The sequence below is a fragment of the Patagioenas fasciata genome, chromosome 3 (assembly GCF_037038585.1).
Source record: "Patagioenas fasciata isolate bPatFas1 chromosome 3, bPatFas1.hap1, whole genome shotgun sequence".
NCBI classification, from domain to species: Eukaryota; Metazoa; Chordata; class Aves; order Columbiformes; family Columbidae; genus Patagioenas; species Patagioenas fasciata.
In genome coordinates, this window is record NC_092522.1 from 38,908,842 (window position 1) to 38,936,051 (window position 27,210).

The 27,210-nt window shown below is 51.7% G+C and overlaps 1 protein-coding gene across 10 annotated transcripts; it reads right to left on the minus strand.

Annotated features, from left to right (window-relative positions):
• Window positions 1-2,413: 2,413 nt before the first annotated feature.
• On the minus strand, window positions 2,414-26,136 carry VEGFA (vascular endothelial growth factor A). 10 transcript variants are annotated; one of them, XM_065835834.2, is made up of 9 exons: window positions 25,085-26,136; window positions 19,141-19,192; window positions 13,785-13,981; window positions 11,950-12,026; window positions 11,505-11,537; window positions 11,195-11,341; window positions 8,659-8,730; window positions 7,377-7,508; window positions 2,414-5,066 (listed from the first exon to the last, which is right to left on the minus strand). In XM_065835834.2, exons 1-9 carry the CDS (start codon window positions 25,148-25,150, stop codon window positions 5,045-5,047), a joined length of 798 nt encoding a protein of 265 aa, XP_065691906.1. In that variant the 5' UTR covers window positions 25,151-26,136; the 3' UTR covers window positions 2,414-5,044. The 10 variants fall into 10 exon arrangements, with proteins under 10 accessions (XP_065691906.1, XP_065691909.1, XP_065691908.1 ...); XM_065835837.2 differs by lacking the exon at window positions 11,195-11,341; XM_065835836.2 differs by lacking the exon at window positions 7,377-7,508.
• Window positions 26,137-27,210: the final 1,074 nt, after the last annotated feature.

A 27,210-nucleotide genomic window follows, 5' to 3' on the forward strand; every position in this document is an offset into this window, starting at 1 on the left:
ATCTCTCACTACCAAAGCTCCTGCAGGCAGACAGTGGAGGACATGGCCTGCGGAACAGATTTCCCTTGGGTTTCCAAGGTGCTCCAAGGGACCACACTGGAGAACACAATGTTAACAGGTATTTTTACCATAGGTGCTGCAGGTGTTAATGGAGCCCAAGCAGAGCCTGGCTGATTTACAGACCAAATCAGTAGCATAACACATTAGCAACAAGGGGTTAAACCAACTAGAAGTGCCAAATGGGAAAGTCAGAAGCAGTTTCCGATCAAAAGCACCCTTTTCCTATTGCTGGTGGAGAGTTCTGTTGTGTCTGCCCAGGGTACCCTTTTCTCCCTCTTAAGGTGCCTCCGCTCTTTCAGTCTCACAGAATAAATGAAGCAGGCAAGCGGAAAGCACCAGCCAGCTGCCTGAAGATAGCATTTTAATTAGCCAGCCGCCAAAATGTGGACGTGACTAGAAGCCTTTGAGGGAGACTTCTCACATGCAGGGTGAAAGGCTGTGTGCTGAGATGAAAGTGCCAGAGCTGCAAACCTGGCCTCATTCCACATGTCCCCGCCTCACCTCAGGACGCAGCACACGTGAGCCAGATGTGAGACACGGGCTGAGGCTGGGCAGGTGAGGGGCAGCCATAGTCCTCTGGCCCAGCCTCTCCGGGAACAAGGTCCTCATCGATACGCAACCTCCCCAGAGAGGCTGAGCTCCCCTTCAACATGGAGCTGCAATTGCTCTCCTCCCAAGAGGTGACAGCCCAGCCCTATTCATGCTGGAGGACACAGGAGATGAGCTGGACTGTTTCCAGGGCCCCAGGTACCCATTCAGGGCTGGCTTGGGCAGGTTCTTGCTGCAGTGGTTTGAGGCAGCTGCCTCGGCTCTGCTGCAGCCGCACACAAGTGAATCCTTTGAGCAGGCAGAGTTGTCCCAGCTGAAATGTGCCACCCATCCAGGCACAGCCGCTGCCTCATGGAGTAGTGGCTACCAGGTCACCTGGCTCTGCAGATGTCCTACTACTGCTGAGCCCTCAGCGGCAGGAAAGGAGAGGGGTGCAGCACACTCTTCCCCTTCAGGCGCTGGGAGCAGCCAGCCCAGCTCACCACTGGCAGGCAGGGTTTGACATGTTGTGAATGACAGTAGGGACCCGCTGCCCCATCCGTCCAGGAGACCTGGGTTCCCCCAGGCTGAGATTTCACATCCAGTTCAGCCCAGGGGAGCAACACTGACCTGCCAGTTTCAACCTTTTCAATTTGCCAAGTTGTAAACATTTCCCAGCTCATGCAGAGACAGCGCAGGTCTACCGAGGATTGGCTTGCTGTCTTTGTTACTTTGCACAGCCGTCTGTGAAACAGCCCATAGATCCGCACAACCCAAAAGCCAGTGGTGAACATGCAAGGGAAGCAACTCCTTGGGTTCCTCACATAGCAGCATCCACAGGCTGCCTCATTCACCTTTTCACCTCACTGCTGCGCTCCATAAGATGTTACTGAACAAGATGAACCAGAGCCGAATCAGGTACTCATCCTCTTTCCTTCACTCTGCCTTCTGCAGAGGCTGTGACTGCAGATCCACCTGTTAAGGTGCCCGGGTCCACCCTAAATAAAAGGTAGATCCTTTACCTTCACAAGAGCAGGACCGAGGCATCCATTCAGTGATCTGTATTAACCCAAGTGTTTCCTCCCAGACATCCAAGAATATCCTGCGTGTTCCTTTCCAGTGTGGCCAGATGACTGACAAGTGATACGCTGACCTCCATGGCTGATGAGGAAAGCATACCGTATCCAAAGAGCTTTACCTCCCAGAGACCCCAAAGCAGATCACAAAAGATGCGATGGTGTCAAGATCCCTCACAAACTGATGAGCACAGTCAGAGCTGAACATCCTTTGTTCAAGGTCATCCAGGAGGGTGAGGTCTTGCTGAGCCATGACTGGCAGCAGGTTACATACACACGGCTCCAAGGGCAAACACCAAGTCTGCTACCAGTGACACGCAGGCTCAGAGCAGTACTTTCATCTTGGATTGTAAGCTCCACCAGGATCACATCTACTCGTGCCTGTACAGTGCCCAGCACGAGGGCCTTGGCTCCTGACAAGACAGAGCTGGGATCCCCACGGTGCTCCTTGGCGTCAGAAGCTGGGAAGGAACCCATGAGTCCTGCCCCCTCGCTTCTGCCCATCACACCACCCTCTTCTCACAGAGTGGGGAACTCGGGCTGAGCTCCGCACACATATTTTGGTGCCTACCTCCCATTCATCTGAACAGGCTTTAGGTACCTAGATGGTTTTGGAAGCTCTGGGCCCAAATCCAAGAGTCCGACTGGCAGGCTGCTGGTGCCCTGTTGCCTCCAGAGGCAACGCTGGAAGGTCTGTTACACAACAGGAGATAACCAGGATGCAAGGCAGAAGGAGAAGGCAAAGGAAATCAAGGTCAGAATTAAATTCTTTAATACAAAAAAAAGTTTGTTTGTCGTCGTCGTCGTTTTTAAGATATATCTGTAATTTCTTTGCTTAAAAATAAATATGTACTAAGGAATATCTTGAAAAAATTCACTAGACACAATATGTAGTGTTAATATCTTTTTTCCCCGCAATTATTACAGATAAACAGTAGCACCAATAAATAAAATGATAACAAATATTAAAATTAAAAAGGAGAGAGATTCAAGATGTAGAGTTTTCTATTTTTCCTGTTTCTTCTTTTTACATATATAAAAAAATCGTAGCGTCTATTTAATCCGAATCACACATATACATAAACATATATATATATATATACAAACACATAGCCAAATATATATATAGTATGTAGATGTATATCTAACCCTTGTCTCAATAGGAATGTGTAGGGGTAGGTGTTAGAGAAATTAATTAAATAACTGCCCATAACATGCTACTGACTCTGCCAACAATTGGGGAGAGATGGGATGGGACAACAGGAGGGTTAAATTTATACACAACCAGTACAAATAAAAAAAAAAAAATAAAAAAAAAAAAAGGAGGTACGGCTTATAAATAGTTGAAATTAAATATTAACAAAGAATACTGAAAAATCCCTACTCTTTAATTAAATTATCTGTTTAATTTCTAATTTTAAAAGGGATATTAAATAAGTATATAAAACACTTTCTCTTCCCTCCCCTCCCCATTGGAAGCCTCTGTCTTGCGCACGATGCAGCATGAGTATTAGACATTGCAGATGCAAGCACCCACCCGTGTGTTTTCTCTCCTTCTGAAAGCCACCAGCCAGATGGGGAGTTCCTAGTGGTTAGTAGTTGCTTGTTGTGAGTCTGTTTTTAGACTGTCTTGTCTTTTTGGAAGCTTTCCGCGTTGTACATTATCAGGCGTTGAAAATTCAATTGCAGATGATGTTTGGCAGCATTCTGACACAGACTGAGTACCTTTTTGATTATTATTATTATTAATAATAATAATTTTAATCACAGAACTAGATTATATAGATCCACATAGATGTACAAACACACTTTCAGGGGTGTGTGTGTGTGTGCGCACGTGTGTAAGATGGGTTTCACATACACCACAGCGTATATTGCAGATACACACAGAGCCAAGATTCTCAGATACGGCTTAGGGATTCCGGCTGCCTTCACATTTCATTCCCCAGCCCAAGACGTGGAAAAGGGGCCTGATATTTACAGTACGTCACTTAAAAAAAAAAATCTTGATGTTCTTAAGGGACATTCACACTGGGCATGCAAACTGAAGGCAGCAGAAGTTACGTTCTTTTATCCCCCCTTCAATCTTGGCACACATATATATTATTTTTTTATATATATATATGTATAAAAATAAATATATATATATAAAAAATAGAGAAAAACACATGCATACACACAGACACAAATGCACACATTCACATACACACACATACACCCCTCTCTACTGTGTATATACTTTTGATTAATATCCCTTTCCAGAAATGTTCCGTAAGCATCTTGGATGCTCTTGAGTGGCAGCTCTGTGCATGAAGAAAGCAGACAGTGCTGAACAACTGTGTGGCTATGCACCGGTCCCCATTCTTGCTTCAGCACACTGTAGGCCTTGCGTCCTTTTGCAGCCACCAAGGGCGGGAAATCTAGACTCCTGTGATACTTCCTTGAATGGAAAGTTATTGCGCATCAGCTGCCCACCATCCTTAAGAGAAGCCAGCACGCCTCTCTGGCAAAGTTTCTACAGCGAATAAAGTCAACGCAAAATGTACACTGACATCCCGTGTCCCAGCAAGGCAGGCAGGTTATGAGACGAGTAAGGGCGAAGGTTGGGGGAAGAGAGGGGAGGAAGAATCCTTGATCACGCAGATGGCCATTTCCTTGGCCTTTTGACCCATCGCACCCTAGGATGCCGCTCTTTGGAACTCCCTGCCCATCCTCTCTGTCACTTCTCCTCCCTGTTCCAGGCAAGGAGAAGGTGGTTTGTGGTACAGCACACTCTACAGAGAAACAGCGGAGGCCGCACAAGTCAGTTAAGAATTAAGAAGTTTACACCCAGCGCTTCTACTTAAGTCCAGTCTTAGCTTGTTTCTTATGCCCCAAGCAGCCCGCTTGTGTCCACAGCAGTCGAGTATTATCCAGTGAAGACACCAATAACATTAGCAATGTTAAAAAAAATAATCAGTATATATATATATATATATATTATATATATATGTGTGTGTGTGGTTAAGATATACATATATGTATATATAGATGTGGTTAAAATATATATACATATATATATATGTATATGCATGTATACACACATATATATGTATGCATGGGGAAATCCATCAAATACACCCCTATAGTCTTCCTGGCTCTGTTATTTAGCAGCATGAAAAGAAAAATACAATAAAACAGTTCAAAACCCAAAGGTGAATTCTGTGCGGCGGGTGCCTTGGGGAATGTTCCTTCCGGAGTCCATCGTCCGTACTGAAAGTGCTGTGCTCTACCGATCCTTCATTTTTAGGGTTCATTTGGATTAGTGTTGTTTTTTTTTTTCTGTCCAGGCGAGAAATCAGGCTCCAGAAACAGGGCTGTTCCCCCTTCTCTTCCGCTGCTCACCGTCTCGGTTTTTCACATCTGTCAGAGAGGAGAGGGAAGGAAAAAAAAGAGAGGAGGGGTTAAGGTTTGTGATGGGGTTGCAAGTAGGAGAGGGAAGGGAAAGGAAGGGAAGGAAGGGAGGTGGATGATGTGTTTAAGAGCACATGGTGTTAAGGCATGGCATGACGTCACTGGTGGGGTGAAGTGCTGTGCAGATGGGGCAAAAGAACTAAGAATCTTGACCCGTGAATGGGTCGATGAATTCTGTTTCCCCAGGCTCACCTAGACGGGGCAGGAGGGGGATACGGGTACAGGGGTAAATTTAGGAGCAGAATCAGAGGCCTCCTCACAGATGAGCCAAGTGTTTTGTTTGCACCCTCTCACACCGTGCACACACAGATACACACAAACACACAGAAAAACAAGGCTAAGCAACGCATGCAGAAGGACGCACTCCCTCAGCTCCCCACCTAGCCTGCTGTTTGGGTTGGAAGCAGTGCAGACAACAAGGCCTCATGCAGGCAAGGTAAAAAGAAAGTGCCTCTCGTTCCACTAGCTGCCACGAGCAGGGGTTAGCACCAGACAACAGCAACAGCAGCCTGAGGAAGCAGCAGGAGAAATGAGAATTTACCCTCCCCTGTAGGGCCCAATTCTAATTCTACAGGAAAGAGCATGAGGAATTTCATCTTAACCAGCTTTTTCTCTGGAAATAGGTAAGTTATCCACTCCTATGACTCCTTCCTATCTTTCTGGCCAACAGACCAGCTCTGGAAACCTCCCTTAGCGTCAATTATCCCACCACAGAGAGGGACTAGTAAGAGAAATCAGTACACCCCTTCTGTCACCATGACATCTTTGGAGTACTGTTTGTTTTTACTTTGTATTTGTGACTATTTCTGACCCTTCAAACTCTGTAGGGTAATCTCCAGTTATTCTGGGTTTGGGGAACAGGAGCAGAGAGAAGAGATCAATGTCAGGTCTGGTTAACACACTTCAGGGGTTATGCTCGCTGGGAGAAGTTTAACTTTAGAAGCTGCTCTATTCTGCTCCCCTCATCAATTACTTTCTCACTGAAATTACAGCACCCCAGAAATTTCCTCTGTACATAGAGCTGTTTCCACCATGGTGACAGTGCCAACGCCTCTCTGGTTTAGGCACAAAGCATTTTCACACCTAAAGGAAGCACTTGCTACTTGCAGCAGCCTTAGTCACCTAGCCAATTCCAGGCAGGCAAATGGAGGCAAATGGACGCCTCCTCTTTCAGGATACAACCACAGAGGACCCTGGACCTCTTCCCCTTTTTCTCTCCCATCCAGCTACTGCCAGTGCAATACTCTCTTGACAGAAGGAATCTCCTAGATCTCTATGAAAGGGGCCTGAGTTCAGAGTCACAGACGAGGGCTCATTATCAACCCCATTTCTATGCCTCTCTCTGTACAGGTAGGATGATCCCACACCAGTGATGCACACACTGCTCGTCCAAGTCAAGGGACCCCCTTCTGAGTTCACCAAAGCGCTCAGGTGAGAAGTGGGAATCAGTTTCTGCACATCTGTGCTGCAGATGGTGTGTGACAGAGAGCACTCAGATGACACATGCACAGCATGGGTCTCTGAACAAACACTAACCAGTGTCTTCGCATCTCCTGCCTCACACCTGAATTACAGACCTCTGCCTACCTTCACCCAGAGACACACTTAACCCCGCTGTATCCTATGTCACAGCCCTGAGTGCAGCCCCTCTAACTGCCACTCTGGACAAGACATTGACAGGGAACTGTAAGCACACTGCAAGAGGACAAAGTGCTCTCCCTGGCTTTTAAGAACGGGGAGGCAAAGAAAAATGTGGGGACAGCCCTGAGGGAGGCTCCTGGTTTGGCTTTCCTCACTCTGCACACAGCAGAATGTCCAAAAGCCACATCAAAATGGCTTGGAAGACAGGGGTGGTCAAATCCTAGTCAGCTAAGGATTTGTCTTTGTCCAACAGTACACTCAGAGTTGCATACCGATATTGTACAGAGGGCTACAGACCCTCCCCTGGCTACCTCAGCAACACGAACTCAGTTATCTTGTTTTACAGGAAAGGATCCCATAGATACAAGCACCCTGTCTCTGGGAGCCGTCCCCGTCCAAGTCCTGACAGCGCATCTGAAATGCACAGCCGCCTTCTGACACAGGGAAAACACTGTCCTCATATTAGTTAGCCCCTCTGCTTCTGACCCACGTAGGGCAGAGAAAAGAAGTAATCATATAGCACTGGTGCCAGAAGTCAGCAGGAAGCAAGCTCCCCCCTCTTTCTCTTTCTCTCTCTTTCACTTTGTGTGTATCTCTTTCATCCTTCAGGACACAAACCTGCAAGTGCGCTCGTTTAACTCAAGCTGCCTCGACTTGCAACGTGAGTCTGTGAATTTGCAGGAACATTTACAGGTCTGGGGATCTTGTACAAACAAGTGCTTTCTCCTCTCTGAGCAAGGCTCACAGTGACTGCAAAAAGGCAAAAGGAAAGATGTCTAAGCTACAGCGCTTCAGCAGAAAGAAAATACACATGCAACACCCTAAACATCAAAGCAATCCCCTTGCCCCCACCCACAGCCCCATGCTGCCCACTGGAGTGTCACGGGCTGATGGATTTTCCAGCAGCACCCTGTCAGCCCCAGGACAGCACCCCTTTGCATTAGCGTAAAGAGAAAGAAAACAGGCTCTCTGCACAGTATTCACAAATGCTGCATTGGGTCCATCGGCACAGGCCAGAGGGTGGAAGAAGGAGAAAGTGAGGATGGGAAGGTGAGAGGTCCCAACCAGCTATTGACTTATCAATGAAAGTCGTTGTCTAAAGCGGGCTATTCAAGTAGAAAGAGACCAGCGGCTAGATGAGTTAATACACAGGGTCTCTCCTCCCCTGGAAAGTAGCTGGGCTCCAGCATCACGTGCTTATCCCTGCAGCCAGCACTGCCCTCCCTTCTGTAAGCCCCATCCCAACCTTGCCCCCTAGGAGTCTCCTACGGAGGGGCCATGAATTTACAATGCAGGATTCTGTGAACCACCGTCAGAGAGGCAGAGCAAAAGAGATATAGAAACAGGGAAAGACAAGCCGCTAAATCCAGCAGAGAAAGAGAGCGAAAAAGAGAGAGAGCCCCCCTGCCCAGTTCCCCAGCACCCCCTCTCCGGTTTCCCACCATCCCACCTCTCCTCTCCGCCTGTGACTCCACCAGACACGCAAGCACACGCGCACACCACGCACACGCACACATGCACGGCAGACGCCAGCGCCAGCCTGCCTGTCGCCAGTCGTTGTCGCAGCAGTGAGGGCACAAGACGCGTGGGGGAAAGCAGAGGACAGAGTGGCAACCAGAAGGCGTGTAAAAGAGGTGCAGGGCACTCACCCACCCACCCACGCTCTTGCACCTTGGGAAAATGGTCACCACAGATGATTAGAGAGCCAGGCAAGCTAAAGCCACCTTCCCTGAGATGCCCTTAGTGCCAGAGCAGTGCCACCACCAGTGCTGCCCCTGCAGGACCTGCAGCCCACCAGTGACTGGGAGGGGAAGGTGAGATTTTGAGTGAGCAGCAAGCAGGCAGTTTGGTTTGGGGAGAGGGAGGGAAGAGAATCTACAAGCAGAGGACACAAACGTACAAGCTGGGTGGTTTGTACCGGCCTTTCTTGCGCTTTCTCTTTTGACCCTTCCCCTTTCCTCGCTTTGATTTTCTGGAAGAAAAACAAAACAAAAAAAAAAAACAGAGAAAGAGAGAGAGAAGGAAAGAAAGGGGGAGAGAGAGAGAAAATGGAAGAAAACGCAAGGAAGAAGAGAAAAAAAAATACAGCCATGTGCCTTGCTGGGAGGGGGGAAGCACATGAGGCAGGACTGGAGGGCAAGTCCTGGGGCCGAAGCACAGATCTCCACCTTGCACACACATTCACCGGCCCTCCTGCGCTCCTGCCAGCACCGCGACCAGCCTGCCCACAGCCAAGCCGGTGCCAGGAGACTCGGCAGAGACCACCACCAGCAGAGACCACCGCCAGCAGAGCTGGATCTGCTGCAGCCTCAGAGGGCACCTGTCCCCTCCAGAGAGGGGCAGAGGGAAAGGGACAGGGGATGAGGGGGAAGGAACAGAAAGCTTTGTGAAAGCATCACGCAACCACAGTGAGCACAGACAACCGTTCCAGGCGGCAAGTGCGGGTGCACACTGGCTGACAAGACACAACTCGAGCAGAGGGGCTCTTCCCAGGGAACGGGAAACCATGCTGACCTGACACACTGCCTGGCACCAGGCCTAGGAGGGGGCAGCCAAGCTCTAACAGCAGGGCTGGTGGTAAATCCTGCCTTGGGATGGGAGCAAAGGGGCACCAGCCTCAGCACCCCACAGATAAGGGGAGAGATTTGGTCTATGCAGGAGTGCTGTGTGGGAGAGGGCTATCTACCCTGAAGGCTCTGCTCACCCACCCCGCCTCCTGCCTATGGATTGGAGGACTCCAGGAGACCCTGGGTATCTGCTAACATCCCCTCTGGCAGCCTCCATCCTGAGTATTAAAGAGGAAAGAGGGAGGCCTGACCTAGTTATGACACCCAGGAGATAACCAGTAAACAGCTTTCAGGTCTTCCTTCCTTTCCCTCTCCTTGTCTTCCACATGGATCTGCCAGACAGATGAGTGGACAGAGCCAAGGCACTGATTCTCTTCTGAAAAATTCACCCATTGCTCCTGACTCTTGGGCAGGAGCCGGGATGGGCAGGGGGTAGGACATGTTGGCCTGGACACTAACCATGGATCCCTGCAGGACAGTGAAAACACATGGAGGGAGGGATGCTGGAGTCTGCACTGCTTCTTGAGCCACGTTAGCACAGGACCAAGGGAGAGACATGCAAGGAGAAAGCCCTATGCAAAGCACCAGGGCTTGTCAGGCAAGTGAGCCCCAGAGTTGTGGCAGTTCAGCAAAGGCTCCATCGCTCCCTCGCACAGGTCACCTCGGGAGGGAGCTGTTGAGGGGACATGGGGGGACAGAAGGGAAAGCACCAGAGGCGTTTCTTAGGCCCTGTTCAAGTTGTCTCTCTGGAACAAGTGTCAGAGCATCAGCTCGCTCCCAGCCTCTGCCCTACGTGTCAGGAGTCACAGGGAGGCGGTGAGGGGAGGAAAATCGACCTGAAGGGAGGAGAGGGGCACCAATATAACAGGACTTTCAATCCAGCACAAATCAAAGCACACCAGTCTCTCCCATCCCTTCCCTTCCTTCCCCGGGGAGTGCAGAACCAGCAAAGAGCAGGCAAGGTGCTGTTAGAAGAGGAAAGGAAATGCAACGCAGTCCGGGCTGGCTGCTTCACCCACACCCCATCCTCACCAGAGCTCACACAGACCCAACTCTCGCACACCTTCAAACCACAGAGCCACGCAGACCAACCGTCCCTGACACGGTCCTGCAAAGAGAGGAGCGTTGGCTGCACACAGCCCGATGCAGCCAAGAGTGGATCTCCAGGGGAAGGAGGAGAGGCTGGAAGGCAGCTAGAAATATACAACCACCAGAAGAGGGGTGAAAGCAGTTCTATCACTGTCCTGCTTCATCTCTCTGTCTCTGTTTCAGCCTCATCTCCCAATATTCACCCCCTCCATCGCCAGCTCCGCACCTCTAAATGGCAGAGTCGCTATCCCAGCCATGCGCAGTCCAGCTGACCCTCTAATCCAGAGAGGTCACTCATTTTGGTTTTTTATGTTGTTCCATGTTTTGTGATCGTCCCTGCAACTACTGCAGGACAAGACCTTACTTCTCTGTTTTCCACAACCTTTTTACTTTGGGGAGGAAGGAAAGGGAAGGTTGTACCTTAACCTCCTTCAGATTACCAGAGCAAACCCATCAGATTGAAAAAACTCTTATGGAAGTGTCCACCAGGACTCGGTTAGGACATCCTGACCCTTTAGGACATCCTCCTCTCTTTACACCCTCCTGGGCGTGCAACCAACCAAAATCCGCGTCACACCCCACATGGCATCAGTCCTGCCTCCACCAGGCCTCTATTGCCACCTCTCCCTGTAGCCAGCAGAGTTCCTACCCAAGCTGCTGTGAAAGAAGCTAGCAAGTACTCACTCAAGCAGCAAGAAAAAAATTAATAATAAAGAAAGGCAGCGATTTGCAGTAACCAGAAACACCCCAGAAAGAGGGAAGGGAGAATGGGGGCTGCACCTTGAATCCATTCTGGTAGGACACACACGACGGGACTTCCCTGACTCGGGATAAAGCATTACGAATGACTGCCATGGTTGTGGGTCATGCAAGCTCCAGGTCTGGGGTATGAAGGAACGACCATCAGATCTGGGTTTCTGTGCCCACCTGGAACGGATTCAGAGTGTCGCCCCATGCACTACCAGATGCCATTTCCAAAAACACCTTCTCAAAGTGAGTATCTCCAACCAAAGAAAAGGGCAGGGGGCAGTGGGGATAGGAAATGCCAACCAACCACCAAAAGAGAAAGGAGGTAAGGCTTGTCACTTACTTTTCTTGTTTGTTTTTGACATCTTTCTTTGGTCTGTGTGGGAAGAGAGAACAAAGGCCTCATTAGAAGGGAGCTGACCACATACACTTCTATTATCCCCAGTTCCCGCCAAGTCCAGGGAAGGACACGTACAGCTGGCATTGCAGGACACCCATGGCACAGGTGAAGTGGTGCATCCCTAAACGTTTTTTTCTCCTGTTTCACTTTGCTGGCAGCCAGTGCCAAAAGAGCCCAGGCTGCAGGCTAACATTGTCCACCTGTGACATCTAGAGATGGAGGAGCCTTGCCAGCAAAGGACTTCTTTTCCCAGGCTCAGCCATCCCACTGCAAACCAACTGAGGAGACTGTAGAAGCCTCTGGACAACAGTCCCAACCCAATGGCAGAAAAAAGGAAAGGCTCAGAATAAGTTTATTGCAAGAGGAACCAGTTCTGCTCCATTCTCACCTGCAGTCACATTTACTGTGCTGTAAGAAGCTCATGTGCGCTATGTGCTGACTCTGATGGGGTTTAATTCTCATGATCTGGAATGAAAGAAACAGAGAGGGTCACTGCCCATTCACTATTTATATTCACAGCTCCAAATCAGCCCGCTGCGTGGCAAAGCATTTGCACCCCAGGTGCTCCTGGGAAGAGCATGGCAGAGTCTGAGCTGGCTTTGAGGCCCCATTCTCCCAGTCAGGGAAGGCCTTTGATCACAAGCAAGCAGCAACACCAGACTCATGCCAAAGCCCTGTTTGCTCATGCGTGCAAGGCGTCAGCACTGGTGGACTGCCTTGGAGACAGGCATAGGAGAGGGCATAACACCATAACAAGGTTCTCACTGAACTGTTCCTGGTCGATGTTAGAGGGACAGTAATGGAGCATCCAGCCTGCTCTCACATAGAAGCATGCTTCAGTCTAATATAAAGGCTCAAAGCACCAATTCCATTTCTGACTGCTTTTCCCTAAGCCACCGCTCCTTCCCTGCTGACATCTTACTTTCTCAGTGAACCAACACACAAAGTAAATCTGGTGATCTGTGCTTAAAACAGCCCTGCAGAGCCAGACATTGCCCAGCCTCCAGCCCCAAGTGCCTCCAGGCAAGTTTTATTAGAAGTTGTACGTGTATCGTCACAGTCTCTCAACCCAGAACCCGGCTGGACCACTAGCTGCAGCATTTGCATCACAGATCTGCTTTAGTGTCTCTGACCCTTTACAGACATGCAGGCATACCATCCAAAAACTGTAATTCAGCAGAAAATCATCCTTGGCTACACTAGGCTGGAGCCTGCCAGTGGAAAAGCAGTATGGGGAACCATGGAAGGACACAGGCAGGTTCTGTGTCAGAGTTCAACCACAGTTCAAATAACAAGTAAAAAGAGCTGGCTGGTAATAACTTAGTCCTGCATGTCTCTCATCCATATCAAAAAGTGATGGCAATATTTACAGTGCCCATTCAAGAGGCTGAGGGACAAAAATAGGTGAGGGAGCTATGGGTTAAGGATAGTGGGCACCAGCACCATCGTGGACACAATCTGGGACTCAGGATGGCAGACAAGGGCAGTGACAAAGTTCTCTTAAGCAGAGTTTGCATCTTCCTGGTGTGCCCAGCCTTTGCTGTCACAACCATCTTTGTCTCTTCCAAGGAATGAATTCAGCAGCCTCCAAACAAAGGAGGAAGACGCCCAGAGGCAGAAACACTTTTCCACTTGACACCAAAGAAGTGCATTTCTTAGAGCCCTTTTCCACCCCTGCTGTGCCAATGTAGCTAATGACCCAAATCCCCTGCTCTGTTGGTAAAGGCTGACCTCACATGCCCTCCAGGAGAGAGTACTGACAGCCTTTCCCCTTTTACACTGCTCAGCTGCCTTCAGAGCAACAGCTGTGTGGACCAAACACAGAGTTAAGGTGGAGAGAGGGCCCAAGAAGTATCTTCTCTGAGGCCTCGGAGATAACAGCATCAGAAATGCTCCTCTGCATTCTCTAAGCACAAGGTGCTCCTTGGCAGAAATGTTCCTCTGCATGCTCATAGTTACTGTATTTGGGCACTAGTGAGATCAGAGCCAAAAAACAGATTCTCCTCTTAGCCTTGAACGGAGTTGGACAACTCATCTTTTAACTCTGCATAGCGCAATACTGGGCACAAGGGTCAGGAGGGAGGTGAGCCCTCCCGATCTGACAGTCTCCAGTTCCCAGCAGTAGGCTGCCCTTCCTCTGAACTAGCTGGGACTTAAAAGTGGCTGTGATGGTTGACTTGCTTTCCCCAGCCAAGCATGCCAGCTTGCAAAATGAGCCCTCACCTCCATCGTGACGTTGTACACATCCACAGGGACACATTCTAGGCCCTCATCGCCGCAGCAACCCGCACATCTCATCAGAGGCACACAGGATGGCTTGAATATGTACTCCACCTCATCAGGGTACTCCTGAAAAATGTCCACCAGGGTCTCAATTGTCCTGCAGAAGCTGCGCTCGTAGACTTCCAGGAATTTGATAACTAAAAGGAGGAATGGAGGGAATAAGTTAATGCAAACTTAGCTCAAGGACGTTTACTGCTTCACCCCTTAAAATGAGACAGACAGTTGCAACACATCTACCTTATGCTTTTCACTAACAGTCTTGCAGATCTATGTCCTGTGCCTCTGTCCTATACACATAAATCAAGTTGGGAAGCAAAGGAGACAATCTCTTCCTACTGTTGCTTCAGGGCAGAGACAAGATAGACAAGAGAGCCTCACTACTTGCTTCCCTGGCACCATAATGCATCCCACAGGCACCTCCTCTCCAAGCCCCTTCCTTGCTTTCCCCCATACTCTCAGATATGCTGCCACTAAGCATATTAGTTGGGCCAAAAAGCACCTGAGCCTGCTGCAGATGATCTGCGCTCTGGATTAAGGCCCTTCACCAGCTTGCCTTTCACCTTCTTTCAACACAGCCAGTAGATGCCTCAGTGGGTTTTAGAAGACAAGGGTATAAGCCAGAAGCACCCTTTCTACAGACCTCAGTGCAAACACTTCTGAAAACAAGTAGAGGGTTCTGAACCATCGATCAACATATCTTCAATCCTCCTGTCAGCTACCTCTTGTTCCCATGCAGAACATGCACCTCAACAGGCCACCTCAGAACCACGACAGCACCTGCTACAAGTCACAGCCTCCGCGTCTCCACAGTGACCACTTTCCCAAACCAAAGCATCAAGTCACCCACTGAAAGACTCAGAGCAAGCCCACAGCACCCCCAGGATTAACTAGACCATACATTTGGCTGCTGAACCACAACGAGGCAGTGTGGGAGGGGGAACAGGGTGGATCTGCGATTATCCCCTGCCTTCCCTCTGAATGGAGCAAACACTAACTGCTTGCGATCTTCGCTGATTTCACAAGTGTTTCTCAATGTTTCCCAGCCTCTTGCCAAAGCTTCCTTTTGCTGCTTGGTCAAGGGTTGGAGAGATTTAAAGAGATGAGAGATAGGATAGATAAGTACACATGCACAAAACGCAGCTGCTAGTACAGTTCTGCAAACAGCGAGTGCCTAGAGCCCTCCAGGACTCCCAGTTCTACCAGCCAGCATGCAAAGGAGGACATCTCAAATGGAGCAGAGGATAAGAGTATGCACAAAGAGACAGTACCTGCCCCATGTTGTTACGCACTGTAATGATCCACCTGTACAGCATGCAGAGTCCTATAGCACCAAGGTTGATAACTCTGAGTGATAAGCGCAAACTGCTTGCATCATGGAAAAAATGGTCTCCAGTAAGCGTTTCTGAAGTGCCCCGAACTTGTGACAAACTGGCATAAAGGTTACTTTGCCACAAAAATGCAAAAGCTGCAGGGCTTGGAGCTCACAGCCCACAGTTAATTGTTGAAAGTTAATTCTAGGTCATGCAGAGCTGACAGTACCACAGCGCTGAGAGCGGGTACAAGAGGGGAGGAGCTTCCACTCAGGGAGCTTGAAGTGTCTGAGAGCATGAGCAGTTATTAAAAGAGAAAGTGGTTTGTGAAAAGGAAATGTAGCCTGCCAGGCATGGACTGCTTGTTGATACTCCTCGTCTAGAAGGCAGCATGTTTCTGTTCCTTGTCTCTTCCCTTCCTCTTCCCTCCTCCTCTAACTGCAGTATGCCTCCTGTCTGTTCTCCTATCTTGTCTGCAGCTACCTCCTTCCTCCCATTCCCTTTCGGAGTGACCGTAGTCACCACCTATGTTCTAACAACTTGGACAATTTAATATGTGGGAAATTCCGCAGGCACAATGATGGCCTGCAGAACTACACTGTTGATTATTCATGCTGTGCCAGCAGTAAGGATTTGGGAACTCTGGCAGTAAAGGTACGGTTCTGGATATTAATGCTTGCAGATTTACGTCAAGGGGAGGGAAGGAAGAACAGAAAGAGGGAGGGAAGAGGGAAGGAAAGCAGCAGTTACCTGTTCAGATCAAATGCTGCTCACCACAGTAGTCTGGGGCATAAAGGAGGCAGAAACAAAAACAGAGTAGAAAATGGAAGTGAAACTGATTCACATCTGCCACACTTTTCTAAATCTTTGCGCTGTGCAAGCAGCTGGATTACACCAGAGAATCCGGAGTACACACAGGCAACAGAATAGCACATTCAACCTATTTTGCAGGAGGTTTACTTTCACGGCTGTGATGACTAGACTTGAGATCTGGGAGATCTGACAGGATCAAATCCTTCCCACAAAGAATCTGGGAGTTTTTGCCTTTACTTTAACATATAATGATTTTCCTAAGTCTGAATCAGCCTCTGAAAAGGAAGTGGGGAATCTTTCTCCAGCTGCCAGCCAGGAGATCCTGCCACGAAAGACACTTTGCCTTGATGTTGCTGGACACAGAACATTCACACAGAGACGGTGCAACGCTCCATAGGTCATTGGCAGAGCTAGCACCCAAACCAGAGCGCGTGACTGAGGCACAGTCATCCTCCCAGCAAAGCCCTGCCCCTGCTACCATACCTACGCTTACTCCTATGTACCAGGAGTCATATTCCAAACTTCGCTGGGCTGATTCAGCCTGCGCTTCCTTTCCATTGGTTGTGTCAGGCCGGGAAGAAGGTCTGTGTTTCATGGGGAAATAGAGGAAGGTCACTGAAGGACTAACATCGCTTGGCCTGCTCCCTTCCTGCAATTTGGGCTTCAGCCCACGTGAAAAGTTAATCCCACATTTAACCCACGCCCCTATCCTGCAGAACACTTTCAGATTTGAGTCAGAGGTTCTTCTTTGTGAATGGAAGGGGAAGTAAGGTTAAAATTCAGTCAGAGCCCACATTAACTCTTCAGGGCAGCCACAGCAGGCAGGATTAAGTCCAAATTTAGAGCAGTCAAGTGGGAACATGCTAGACTAGAAAAGGAGCAAGTCTATGATCATTTTGCCTCCCTCTCCATCAATGGCGTAGCAGCAATACAGACACACTGTTCTTTTAGAAATAAAAGTGCAGCCACAAGTGCTGGTGGTTTCCTTTATTTATACCAGAAAATTTTTTCTCGTGAAACAAACAAAGAGTGTTTGTCTGACTCCTCTACAACTTCCCATGCCACAAAACATGTGGAAGGCTCTCTCGAGCACAAAAGGGTAGGGGCTGAAGCTAAAATTACAGTCTCTAACCAGACTAAGTCCATCCCAAATAAAAACCTGTCACAGCTTGACACCTCGGGGCAAGCAAAAAATGGCCAAAGACACAAAATCACCTTTCAACCCAACCCCCAAAGACCCCAAGAGCTTCAGTGGAAGGAACTTTGGGACTGTCTTTGTGGAACAGAAGCACATCATTGTCTCCTTATCAAAGAGGAGAAACTGAGGCACTGAGAAAGGATATCCAAGGTCAGACAACAGGCCAAAAGTAGAGCAGGAAGGTAATGGCAAGAGTCCTGATTTCTAGCTCACATATATCTGCACTGCAGAACCAGAAGTAGCATGAAGGCAGCAGCACCAAAGTGTCACCACTCAAACTGCCAGACCAACTTTCTCCTGTGATCCCACCAGCTTTCTTGTGACAGGGAATTAAATTCTGTTTGACTCTTCCCATTCCCAAGAAAGTAGTTGGACACAACAAATGGCACAGATGAGGACACTAGCTCCCTTCTACCAACAGCAGAGGACTGATTACCAAAATAAGCCTCACAGCAGGCTCCATTTTGATCCCTCCGGAGTCACTGAACCTTCTTCTGTTGAATTCAGCAAGAGCAAGGGTCAAGCGCAACAGGGGGGAGCCCACCAGCAAGTCAGAAATCTTGCCCATGCAAAATGGACACCTATCCCAAACAGAGGCTGCCACAAACCTCTAGCAACACACATGCAGTCTGTCACACCAATAAAGTTACAGAAATTTAAACTGAGTGTGACAAAAGGCCAATCTGGGCCCACACTGCTAGAGCCCTCTGCTGACTTCCCGCTGGAATAACGCTGGAGGTCACAAGCCACGGGGATCCTGCAAGACCTTCGCCAGACTGTCACACAGCGAGTGGTCTGCTCTGCTCTGAAGGTGTGGGGAAAAACACAGTCATGATGGTCTTAAAGCTGCTAATGATCACCTCGGCCTGAAGGCTTGAAGTCCACAGCCCTCTGACTCCACTTTTGACTGAAGACAGAAAGCCAAGCTCCTGCAAGGCACAGCGTTCCATGAGAAAGGGCACTTGTAGGAAGCATCTCTAGCCTGGGGGGCTGACTGTTCCTCTGGTCTACATTTACTCACACAAACCAGTGGGGCAGAGGACACTGCCACAGCCTGGCCTTTGGGCAGCCAGAGACACAGAAGCACAACAGCTGCAGAGGCACCACCTTGTAACCTCACCAAGCAATGGTCCTGTCCATTCTGCACTGCCGGCAATAAATTAAGTGGAATCTACCAGATCACACTGAACTTGCTAAGTCTGCTAGCTCAAACAAGAGTAAAAGGGTGTATTTTTCGAGCCCGGCTCTGTACAGTGCTTAGCAATATCGAGAACAGAGAGGGTATCCCAGACCATCATCAGACACGACTCCAGAAAATCATCCTGGGCTGCTCATTCTTCCTTCTTTCCCCCCAGAGACCTGACACCTGGCCATCGGGGGAGAGCTGGGGCACCGCTTCGGCCTTTGTTCAGGGATGAGCCCTGGCCACTCAGCAGGGCACTGCCAGCATCATTGGGGAAGAGCCAGGTGACAAAGATGACAAATCCCTTCCTACGGCACTGTGGCGAATCCCAGCAAACGGCTCACCGCTGCTCAGCTCTTTGTGTGTGTGTATATATATATATAAATGAGCGCGTGTATGTGCACAAGCGCACGCACGCAGTTTTCCTCAGAGTTGTGGGAAGCCAGAAGCGGGCTGGGCCGGCCCTGCCGCACGCCCCGGCCCTGCGGCCACCCCAGCCCCACGGTCGCCCCGGCGCCCGACCCCGCGGCCATCCCGGCCCCACGGCCGCCCCGGGACACGACCCCGCGGCCATTCCAGCCCCACGGCCACCCCGGGACCGCAGAGGGAGGGGGCGGGGGTGCCGCGCCGCCCCCGCGAAGGGGTTAATGGCGGCGGCGCCTCCCGCCGGCAGCCCCCGCTCCCGCCGCCGCTCCCCGGGAGGTGGCGGTGTCGGCCGGCGGCGGCTCTCGGGGCTCCTTCCCCCGAGTCCCCCGGCCACCCTCTCCCGCCGGGAAGCCGCCCAGCGCTTACCTTCATTGGGTTTCCGCTCCCCATCCCCCAGGGCTGGAGCAGCCTTCGACAACTGTAAGATAACAGAGAATCAGTCACAACACGGAGCCGCTACGCGGGGCCGGGGCGCGGGAGGGATCCCGGTCCCGCCGCCGCCTCGCTGGGCAAGAGGCGGAGGGAGACCCCGGCGAGAGGGGGCGCCCCCGAGGTGGAGCTGTCCCCCTCCAGCCGGCCTGGCGGGCACAGAGTGACCTTTTGTTCCTCACGTTCCCCAGGGAGCCGAGAAGGACACAGGCAGAGCGGGCAGGACGGCCCCGGGCCCAGGGAAGGGGCAGGCAGGAGGGAGGCGGCCGGGCCTCCAAGCACCGTGCGCCCGAGAGAGGCCCCAAAGGGAGAAACACGTCCCTCGGGAAGAGCTTTCAATGATCCCGGTCAAAAACCAGAAAGCAAATCTGGGCCCGGGGCAGAAAAATGACAGGGGTGACCTTGTACTGCTGACATGACCGGCTGGCTTGGGCACCTCCATTCGCCCTCCTCCGTGAAGGTGAATTTGGCCAGGGAGCGGAGTGAGGCAGGCAGAGGAGGGAGAAGGGAGACCAGGCGCGAAAGGGCACTGCTCCGCTTTCAATGTCACAGATGTCTGTCACGGAGCAGTGGTGGCCACCGAGGTGTTGGTATCTGGCCGGGTGTCAGGGCAATTAACTGTGACAGCACCGCATCGCCGATGAATGCGGCTAAACCACCCGGGTGTCCCTCCTGTCCTCTGGCAGGGAGGGTGACACAGGCCTGATCCCCAGCCCCTGTATGGCCCAGCAGCAGCCCAGCTCCCATTGCTGCACTCCCTGTGGCTTCCCTGGGACAAAAACTGAAAAGGCCTCAAGCTCTGTATTCGCTCCTGCTGCCTTTAGGGACAAGGGGCATTCCCAAATCAGTGACGCAGGCAGGAGTGGCAACAGGTAACCTACTCCCAGACCAGGACGGAGAGGTACTACACCGCTTTACTATGGAAGTCTTTTTTAATTCCACATGAAACAAAAACTCTACTCTTCCTGCTGTGTGTGAGGGTTTTAGCTCTGACGTAACTTTCCAGCCAAGTCAGGCTTCCCCCTGCTGTTCTGTTGTGAACAGAAACCAAAAAACGCCTGGCTTTCTTTGGTTCTCCAAGGTATGTTGCCACCTGTGTGATGCCATCCGCCCCAGAACCAACTGCCTTTCAGCAGAGGCCTCAAAAAAACATAGCCATACATACACACAAAATACTGTTTCATCAGCAATATGCTGCATTTAGGCTTAGAATAAGGCCCTCTGATCTTGTAGATGGAGACAGGACTGAATCAAACAGGCAGAGTCCACCTCAAGCTCACAGTGGGAAACTGCCACCTATGGTCTTCTAGTCAGCCCCATGCACAGGGCAGCGCCACCATCCAGGCAGCCCGAAGTGTCAGGTTTTAAAAGGAGGGGACAAGAGAGCCAGCAAAGCCCTAGATGCCCCTCTCCCAGCCATGCCTTTGTGTCTGTGCACAGTTCCCTTTGTCTAAGGTCCCCCCTGACCAAAGTCCTTGCTTCTCCTTTCTACCAAAGTCTTTCTGTACCTGGGCATAAGACACCAGCCCAGAACCACCACATGCACGGATCTGTTTCTTCTCTGGGGAGGAGAGGGCTGTGTGCCCAACCTCAGTGCTGTGACAACAGTTTAAAAAGCAGGTTCCTAGAAACAGTTTCATTCCTGAAGTGTGAAGGTCACTGAAACAGCACAAACAAAATGGAGGCAGCAGAGGTTGCAGCGGCCTTGCAAAGCCACTCAGCGCCTCAATTTGTGTAGTAGCACAGGAGGAGGATCACGAGCTGAGTCAGTCTATCCAAGTTACAATGCCCCCAAGACCTTTTGCAGGGGATTTTTGGTTCACATACAGAATGACTGTAGCGGACTGAGCAGAATTAGCTCAAAGACACCTTGAGGGTCATTGTGCCCATTCCCTGTGCAAGGCTACAAGCTGGCTGCCAAGCCCACCGCCTCCTCATATGCAAGCACACAGAGTTCATGATGGGAAGCAGAAGCAAGTCACACACACACTTCCACTGCTCACCTGTGCCTGGCCAGCACCTCGCCCTGCCTCTGAAGTACTGAAGCAGGAGCCAGAACACTCTTCCAGTGCTCACCCAGACCTGGGCTGTGACCCCACCCAGAGGATGGGAAACAAGATGGGTATGAAGCCTGCAGAGAGCTTCTGAGCACTCCCAGCTGAGTTCTCTGCAGAAACTCAACAGGTTTCCCAGAACTACCAGTAACATGCTCTCCATTCACTATACCAAGAAACCTTTCAGCAGTGCCTTTCACAGGTGGTTAGTGACATCAAAGCCACTTCACTGGAAGAGTGGGAAGGCAGGGGCTTTTGCCCCACTTTAAACCAGGCTGCTACATATCAGACAGGGCAATGGGGAGCCAAAAAGCCTTCCAAGGCGCAAGCAGGCCCAGTGCGCCCTTCGGTGGGAGCTTGAAGGTCATCCTCTCCTCCGCTGGCTTTTGGCATTACCCAACAGCTCTGTAACACAATTTCCTTCCAATTGATTTTCAACATTTCATGAAAGTAAGGCAGCAAGCCCTGGGCTCGAGAGCAGAATAAATGACCTGGGAATGGGGCTGACCAAGGGGAAGATTCTTTCTGTGCCCTTTACAAGTAATGGCAAATGCACATCCTGCAGCAGAATAAAACCCTCTCTAATAAATAAACCCGCCTCACACCAGCAGTGTGTCTGCACCTTCTCTGTCTCCCTTCTCCCCTCACTCCTGCCCAGAGCAAGTTATTCTCTGAAGGGAGAGAAAAGGTTAATCAAGTCATTCCTCTCTAACCATCACCCCCCCTCACCAACACCACCACCACTCTTTCTTTCCCTTCCCCTCCCCCTAATCTGTGCAGCCTCATTAAAAGAGCTTTGTAACTGTTTAGGACTGGAACAAACAATCCATTCCCTTTGAGAGGGACTCCGGGACAGGAGTTAAGGCACTTTTCGTCTTAGGTGCTAGAAATTCTTCTCAGCGGTTTCTACTTAATGGGGGGGGACAGGACTCACTGCACTCCTCCATTGTACATGCAGACAGAGGTCAGTAATCCCACAAGCTGCCAGCACAGCTGAGGCACCTCTGACAGGGAGCGGGATGGACAGGAGAGCAGATTTGGGGTTGCTCAGGAGCCACCAAGCCCCTCTAAGATGTCAGTACAGGCTTCCCTCTCTCCTGTTCCCAAAGGAACACTCTTGCTCTCTCCCAGCCTGTCCTCAGAGCACGGGCCTGGAGTGGCTTTTGAGAAGGTGACCCACTGCATCCCAGCTGCCTACAGGCTGGGGAAGCAGGTTCTGGTGGCTCCCCATCGTGGCCTGGCGCAGAGGCACACCAAAGGCAGAGAGCCTGGTGGGTGTGCAGTCATTAGCAGTCTAGTCACAGGCTCACTCTCCCTCCCTCAGTGTCTGATCACTGCCTGTTCCCTATGGCAATACAGCTGGTGTATCCAGGTCCCTCCGCAGTTCAGGGCAGGAAGGGAAGAGTTCCCAGACCATCATCAGGGGTGACCTATCATCAGGCTGCTGCCAAGACTCGCAGACAAAGGAAGATGGGGAATGACCGACTGTCTCCCATTCTTTAGGAAAGGTGGGGACCAGAAGGGGACAACAACACAACCCCTCGGACCCTGTTGGGCCTGAGGACTGTACACCACTGTTCATCATGGGCAAACAGCTGCAAAATCACCTTTTCCTCCCTTTCCTGCACAGAAAGGCTATTGCCACCAGTGAAGGCAGACACCTATGGCATCAGCACCACCCAGCCCTGACTGTGACACAATTTCCCACCATCCCCGCTGCAGGACCATAACAACTCCTTCAGTAAGGAGGTATCCCCCTGCCGCCTTCACCATGGAGCACCACGATTCCAGTGCCCCTCCTTCTTTGCCTTTGGGAAAGCAACCCGACACGTGCTGGACCCCGCTTCCCCAACTCAGCTTTTGCCAGGGTTTTTATTTAATGCTCTCCAATGTGCATGGCTAGCTAGATAGGTTTTATTCAGCACAACAGTCAGATTAACAGTACAGATAAATATTATCATCAGAGCACAAAACCCTAGACCCGGCATGAAGAGTCATGCGTTCTGCCATGCCCAGAGTCATTGTCAAGCTGCCTACGTGAGATCTGCTGGTATTTCTAACGTTCCCATCACCGTGGTGCCCAGGCGGTCAACGGACAAATAAGGACAGAACCGAAGGGCAGACCTCACCGTTGATCTGCCAGAGCACTTATATGGCCCGCATCACCCAGCTATCTCAACATCTCCCGATCTCTCACTTATCTATCCCTGTGACATTTCCCCCCAACCCCACCGACATCCCATGATTCCTCCCTACTTTTCTTCCCACTGTTATTCTCTTTCTTTTCTCACCAGCACCATCCTCCTGCCTAGGAGAAAAGGCAACACGAGGCTTCTACGTGACTCCTGAGGACAGACAGACCTGGACTCTACCTGATCCACGTTTCTTCCTCCAGGGAAGAGGAAGGGGAGGGGAGAAGGAGCGAGGGGAGGGTTAAAGAGTATTATCACTAGACATCGATACAGAGCTGTCTAACCTACAGCCGAGGAACTGACTCTCCTGTACAAGTTTACCGAGGACCTGCGAGGCAAAGAAATCCCCGTTTTACATGACGGTGGAAAAACTCATGGAGAGCGGAAAGAATTGTCCCACGAGCCAAATCTGGCAGGCAGGCAGCAGGGAGCTGCTCTGTGCCACACTCAAGAGCTGCGCCTCAGTTCCCATCCAGCACAGCCTAATGTGCGGCTGTCAGTGGAGAAAGTAAGAGATATAACAGGCTAGAAACAAAGCATGCAGTGCCTGCATTACTTCAGTTACAGCTGAAATGGCTCCTAATTGGGGAGTTACCTTCCAGTATCGGTGCTGAACAAACAACGTGAATAACTGATTAGTTTGCAAGCAACGCTTATTTTCACAACTGTGGGAGATGATCTGGCCCCGCATTCTCCCCAAGTGCCGAGGAGAAATGGCAGGAGAGAACTAACCTGTTATAGCCTTTAAAACATAATCCGGGTCCGCCCAGGGAATAGCCACTTTCACGTGGGCACTCTGTCTAAACCCCTTAATATCTCTTGGCAACACAGCTCTCTTGACTCTTTAGAAAACAGATTTATAGGACACGTTTGCACAGAAAGCTGCTTTTCCTTTTTCTTAAAAAACAGAGAAAGAAAAGGAGAAAGAGTTGGCTTTTAATCTCGCAGGAATGACAATGAGGCAAAAGTAAAAGTGACTGAGGAGGAGAAGAGGAGAAAAATGTGCGGTTTTGTAACCTCGGTGCAGGAGATATGTATTTGGAAAAAAAAAAAATCAATCTGGAAGAAATTCAGGATCCATTTTGTCCTCTTTGATCTCTATTTGTTTTTCCAGCTAGGTATTTTGAACTCCACTCGGCGGCACGAACCCGAGCTGGGACCCAAGGCAAATACCGCCGAAACACCCTTTTGCAATGTCAGGAGACCCGAGGACGGGCGGCGAGGCTGATGCAAGAAGCCAGCGCGCTGCCTCCCTGCCCCGCGCAGCTCTCCGGGACCGGCCCCGCCGGGACCCCACGGCTCCGCCGCCGCGGGAGCCCCACGCCGGGGGCTTGCAGTGCGCGCACACGCTGCCGACTGCTCCGGGGGCCTGCGAAGCACCGGGCAGCGCTTCCCCCCCCCCGCATCCCCCGGTTGCAGCATTGCACGCACGCATACACACGTGTGTGCGCTGCAGGCACCCACCCGGACCCGGTGCCAGCAGCGCGGCGCCACCGCACCGAGCAGGTGGGAAGTAAGGCAGGGGGGCGCCTGAAAACAGGGGGGAAAGAAGTCTTTTCCGCCGCCTCCCCGCCCCCACCGTACGTGGGGTACAAAAGCCCCCGTCCCGCCGCCGTCCCCGTCCCTGCTGCTTACCTCCGCGCTCTGCAGATAGAGCAGCGCCGCCAGCCCCCAGTGGATCCAACTCAGCAGAAAGTTCATGGTTGCCGGCACACGCCGTGGAGCGGGGCCCGCCGCGCTCCGCCTCGCCGCCGTTGCCCCGCCGCCGCCCCGCCGCGCTCTTGCCCGCGCCTCCTCTGTACCCGCCGCCGCCTCCTTGGGTGCCGCCGGTCGGGCGCTGCGAGAGGCTCCCGGGGAAAAGGTGTTCCTCTTCGGGGTCTCTGGTTTCACCCCTCCATAAGCCCGGCTTTCCGCCGGCCCCCGCTGCTGCTTTCGGTGGGCACTCCACCGGGCCGAGCGCAGGCTCCGCGGCCGCCCCGCCGCCGCCTGGCCCCCGCCGCCGGGCAGTCCGAGCTCCACAGCGGCGCTCGTCCGCGGCCGCCGCTTCTCTCCGCGCCGGGGCAGGCAGGCACCCGCGCCGCGATCGCTCAGTTTCAAGCACTCACGCCAAAGTTTGCGCGGAAAGTTTCAATGCATCTCTTTTTCTGCGTCCCCTCTTCGCAGCAGCTGCCTCCGGCGGCTCCCCGAGTCGGGGTCGCCTCCCCGGCGGTAAGGCGCTGATCCCGCTGCCGCCGCTCGGCCCGACCCCTCTCCGCAAGTCGGGGTGGTGGTGGCGGAGGGGATGAACAGAGCGCTTTCCTCCTGCCCTCTCTGTCTCTCCCTCTCTCAGTCCACCGCTTTAGAAAAAAATCAGAATATAAAAAAAAAAAAAAAAATCCAAACTGACTGGAGAGGGAGGGAACTGGGGCGGAGGGAGGCTCTGCAGGAAAGGGAGGGAAAAAAAATCCCAGCGGATCAAAGTATAGGTGGGGAAAAAATAAATTAAACGAGAGGATAAAGCAAGGCGGCAAGCCAACAGCAGGTCCCGGTGCCCGGGGAGGGCTGCTCCCGCGGCGCGCTGTCCCCCGCCGGCGCGGCGTGCGCTCCTCGCCCCCGGCGCGGCGGCAGCCGCACTCCGCGCACTCCAGCGGTGGCTCCGCGCAGCGCCCGTTCCCCGCGCAGCGCCCGCCCCGCCACCCGCTCGCCGGCGCTCTGCAACTGCTCGGCGCGGACGCGGGGAGAGACGCTTCGGCAAAGTCCCACCCCCTCCCCAGCTATTCCCCTCCCTCCTGCCCTCCCTTTTCTCACTGGGAAAGGCCACGGAGGTAAAGGGGTCTGCGGCCCCTGTGCCGCCCTCCCCGCCCGCTCCACTCGGGTCCGCAGCCCCCCGTGGCTCGCAACATTTCGCCCCCCAACCTTCCTGCCTTGCCTTTCCCCTCGGGCGCCCCACGGGCCGCGCTTCCTCCACCCTTCCTGCCCTGCCGATGGATGCACGTTCGGGTCAAAATTCACCTTGCCCGTGGGAATTGCTCCAAAGTCCAGCGGAGACATTTGGGGGGAGGGGGCAGCGAGGACAAATTGTGATCACACTCATCATCCGTCCTCCCAAGGCCTTCGCTTTTCAGACACAGTGATTTCTTAACACCTATGTGCTAAAGGAGTGGAGTAGGGGGTTGTCCTCATTTGGATTTCGTTTCTCTTCATCCATTGGCAACCCCCCTTGGTTCAGGGGGGCTGCCTGCACTGACTGAGCATTGCCCCAGTGTGCAGAAAGGTGTCATGCTGAAGGGGTGAAGATTTTGCCAGACAAACCCCACGCTGCTTTCTGGGAAGGTATTCGAAGGGCAAAAAGGCAGCTTTGTCTTACTGGGGTTACCGCAGGCATTCCCCAGCTGAGCTCCTTCACTGGTGTCATACGCAAAATTTCCTCATACGGGGTACAAAGTAACAATATGCGTGTGTCAACATATATAAATCTCTTTCCTACCATCGTCCTTCAAGGACTGTGGGTAGTGGACAGAGTGGTAGTCCAGGCTGGCAGATTCCTTGGGCTGACCATGGGCTGGAGAAAGGGGAAAGGGAAAAAGACACTGAAGAAAGAAAAGGCCACATTATGATTAGAAAGCAAGTATTCCAGTGCTGTGCCACAGACTCCTACAGGCAAAGCGTTGGCTCTATAGAGGCACCTGCTGGCTGAGGGAAACACATGAAACAAAAACAAACAAAATCTTTGCTTTCCGTAGATCTTATACCTGCTTTTCCCTTTGTTTATTTTTTAAAGT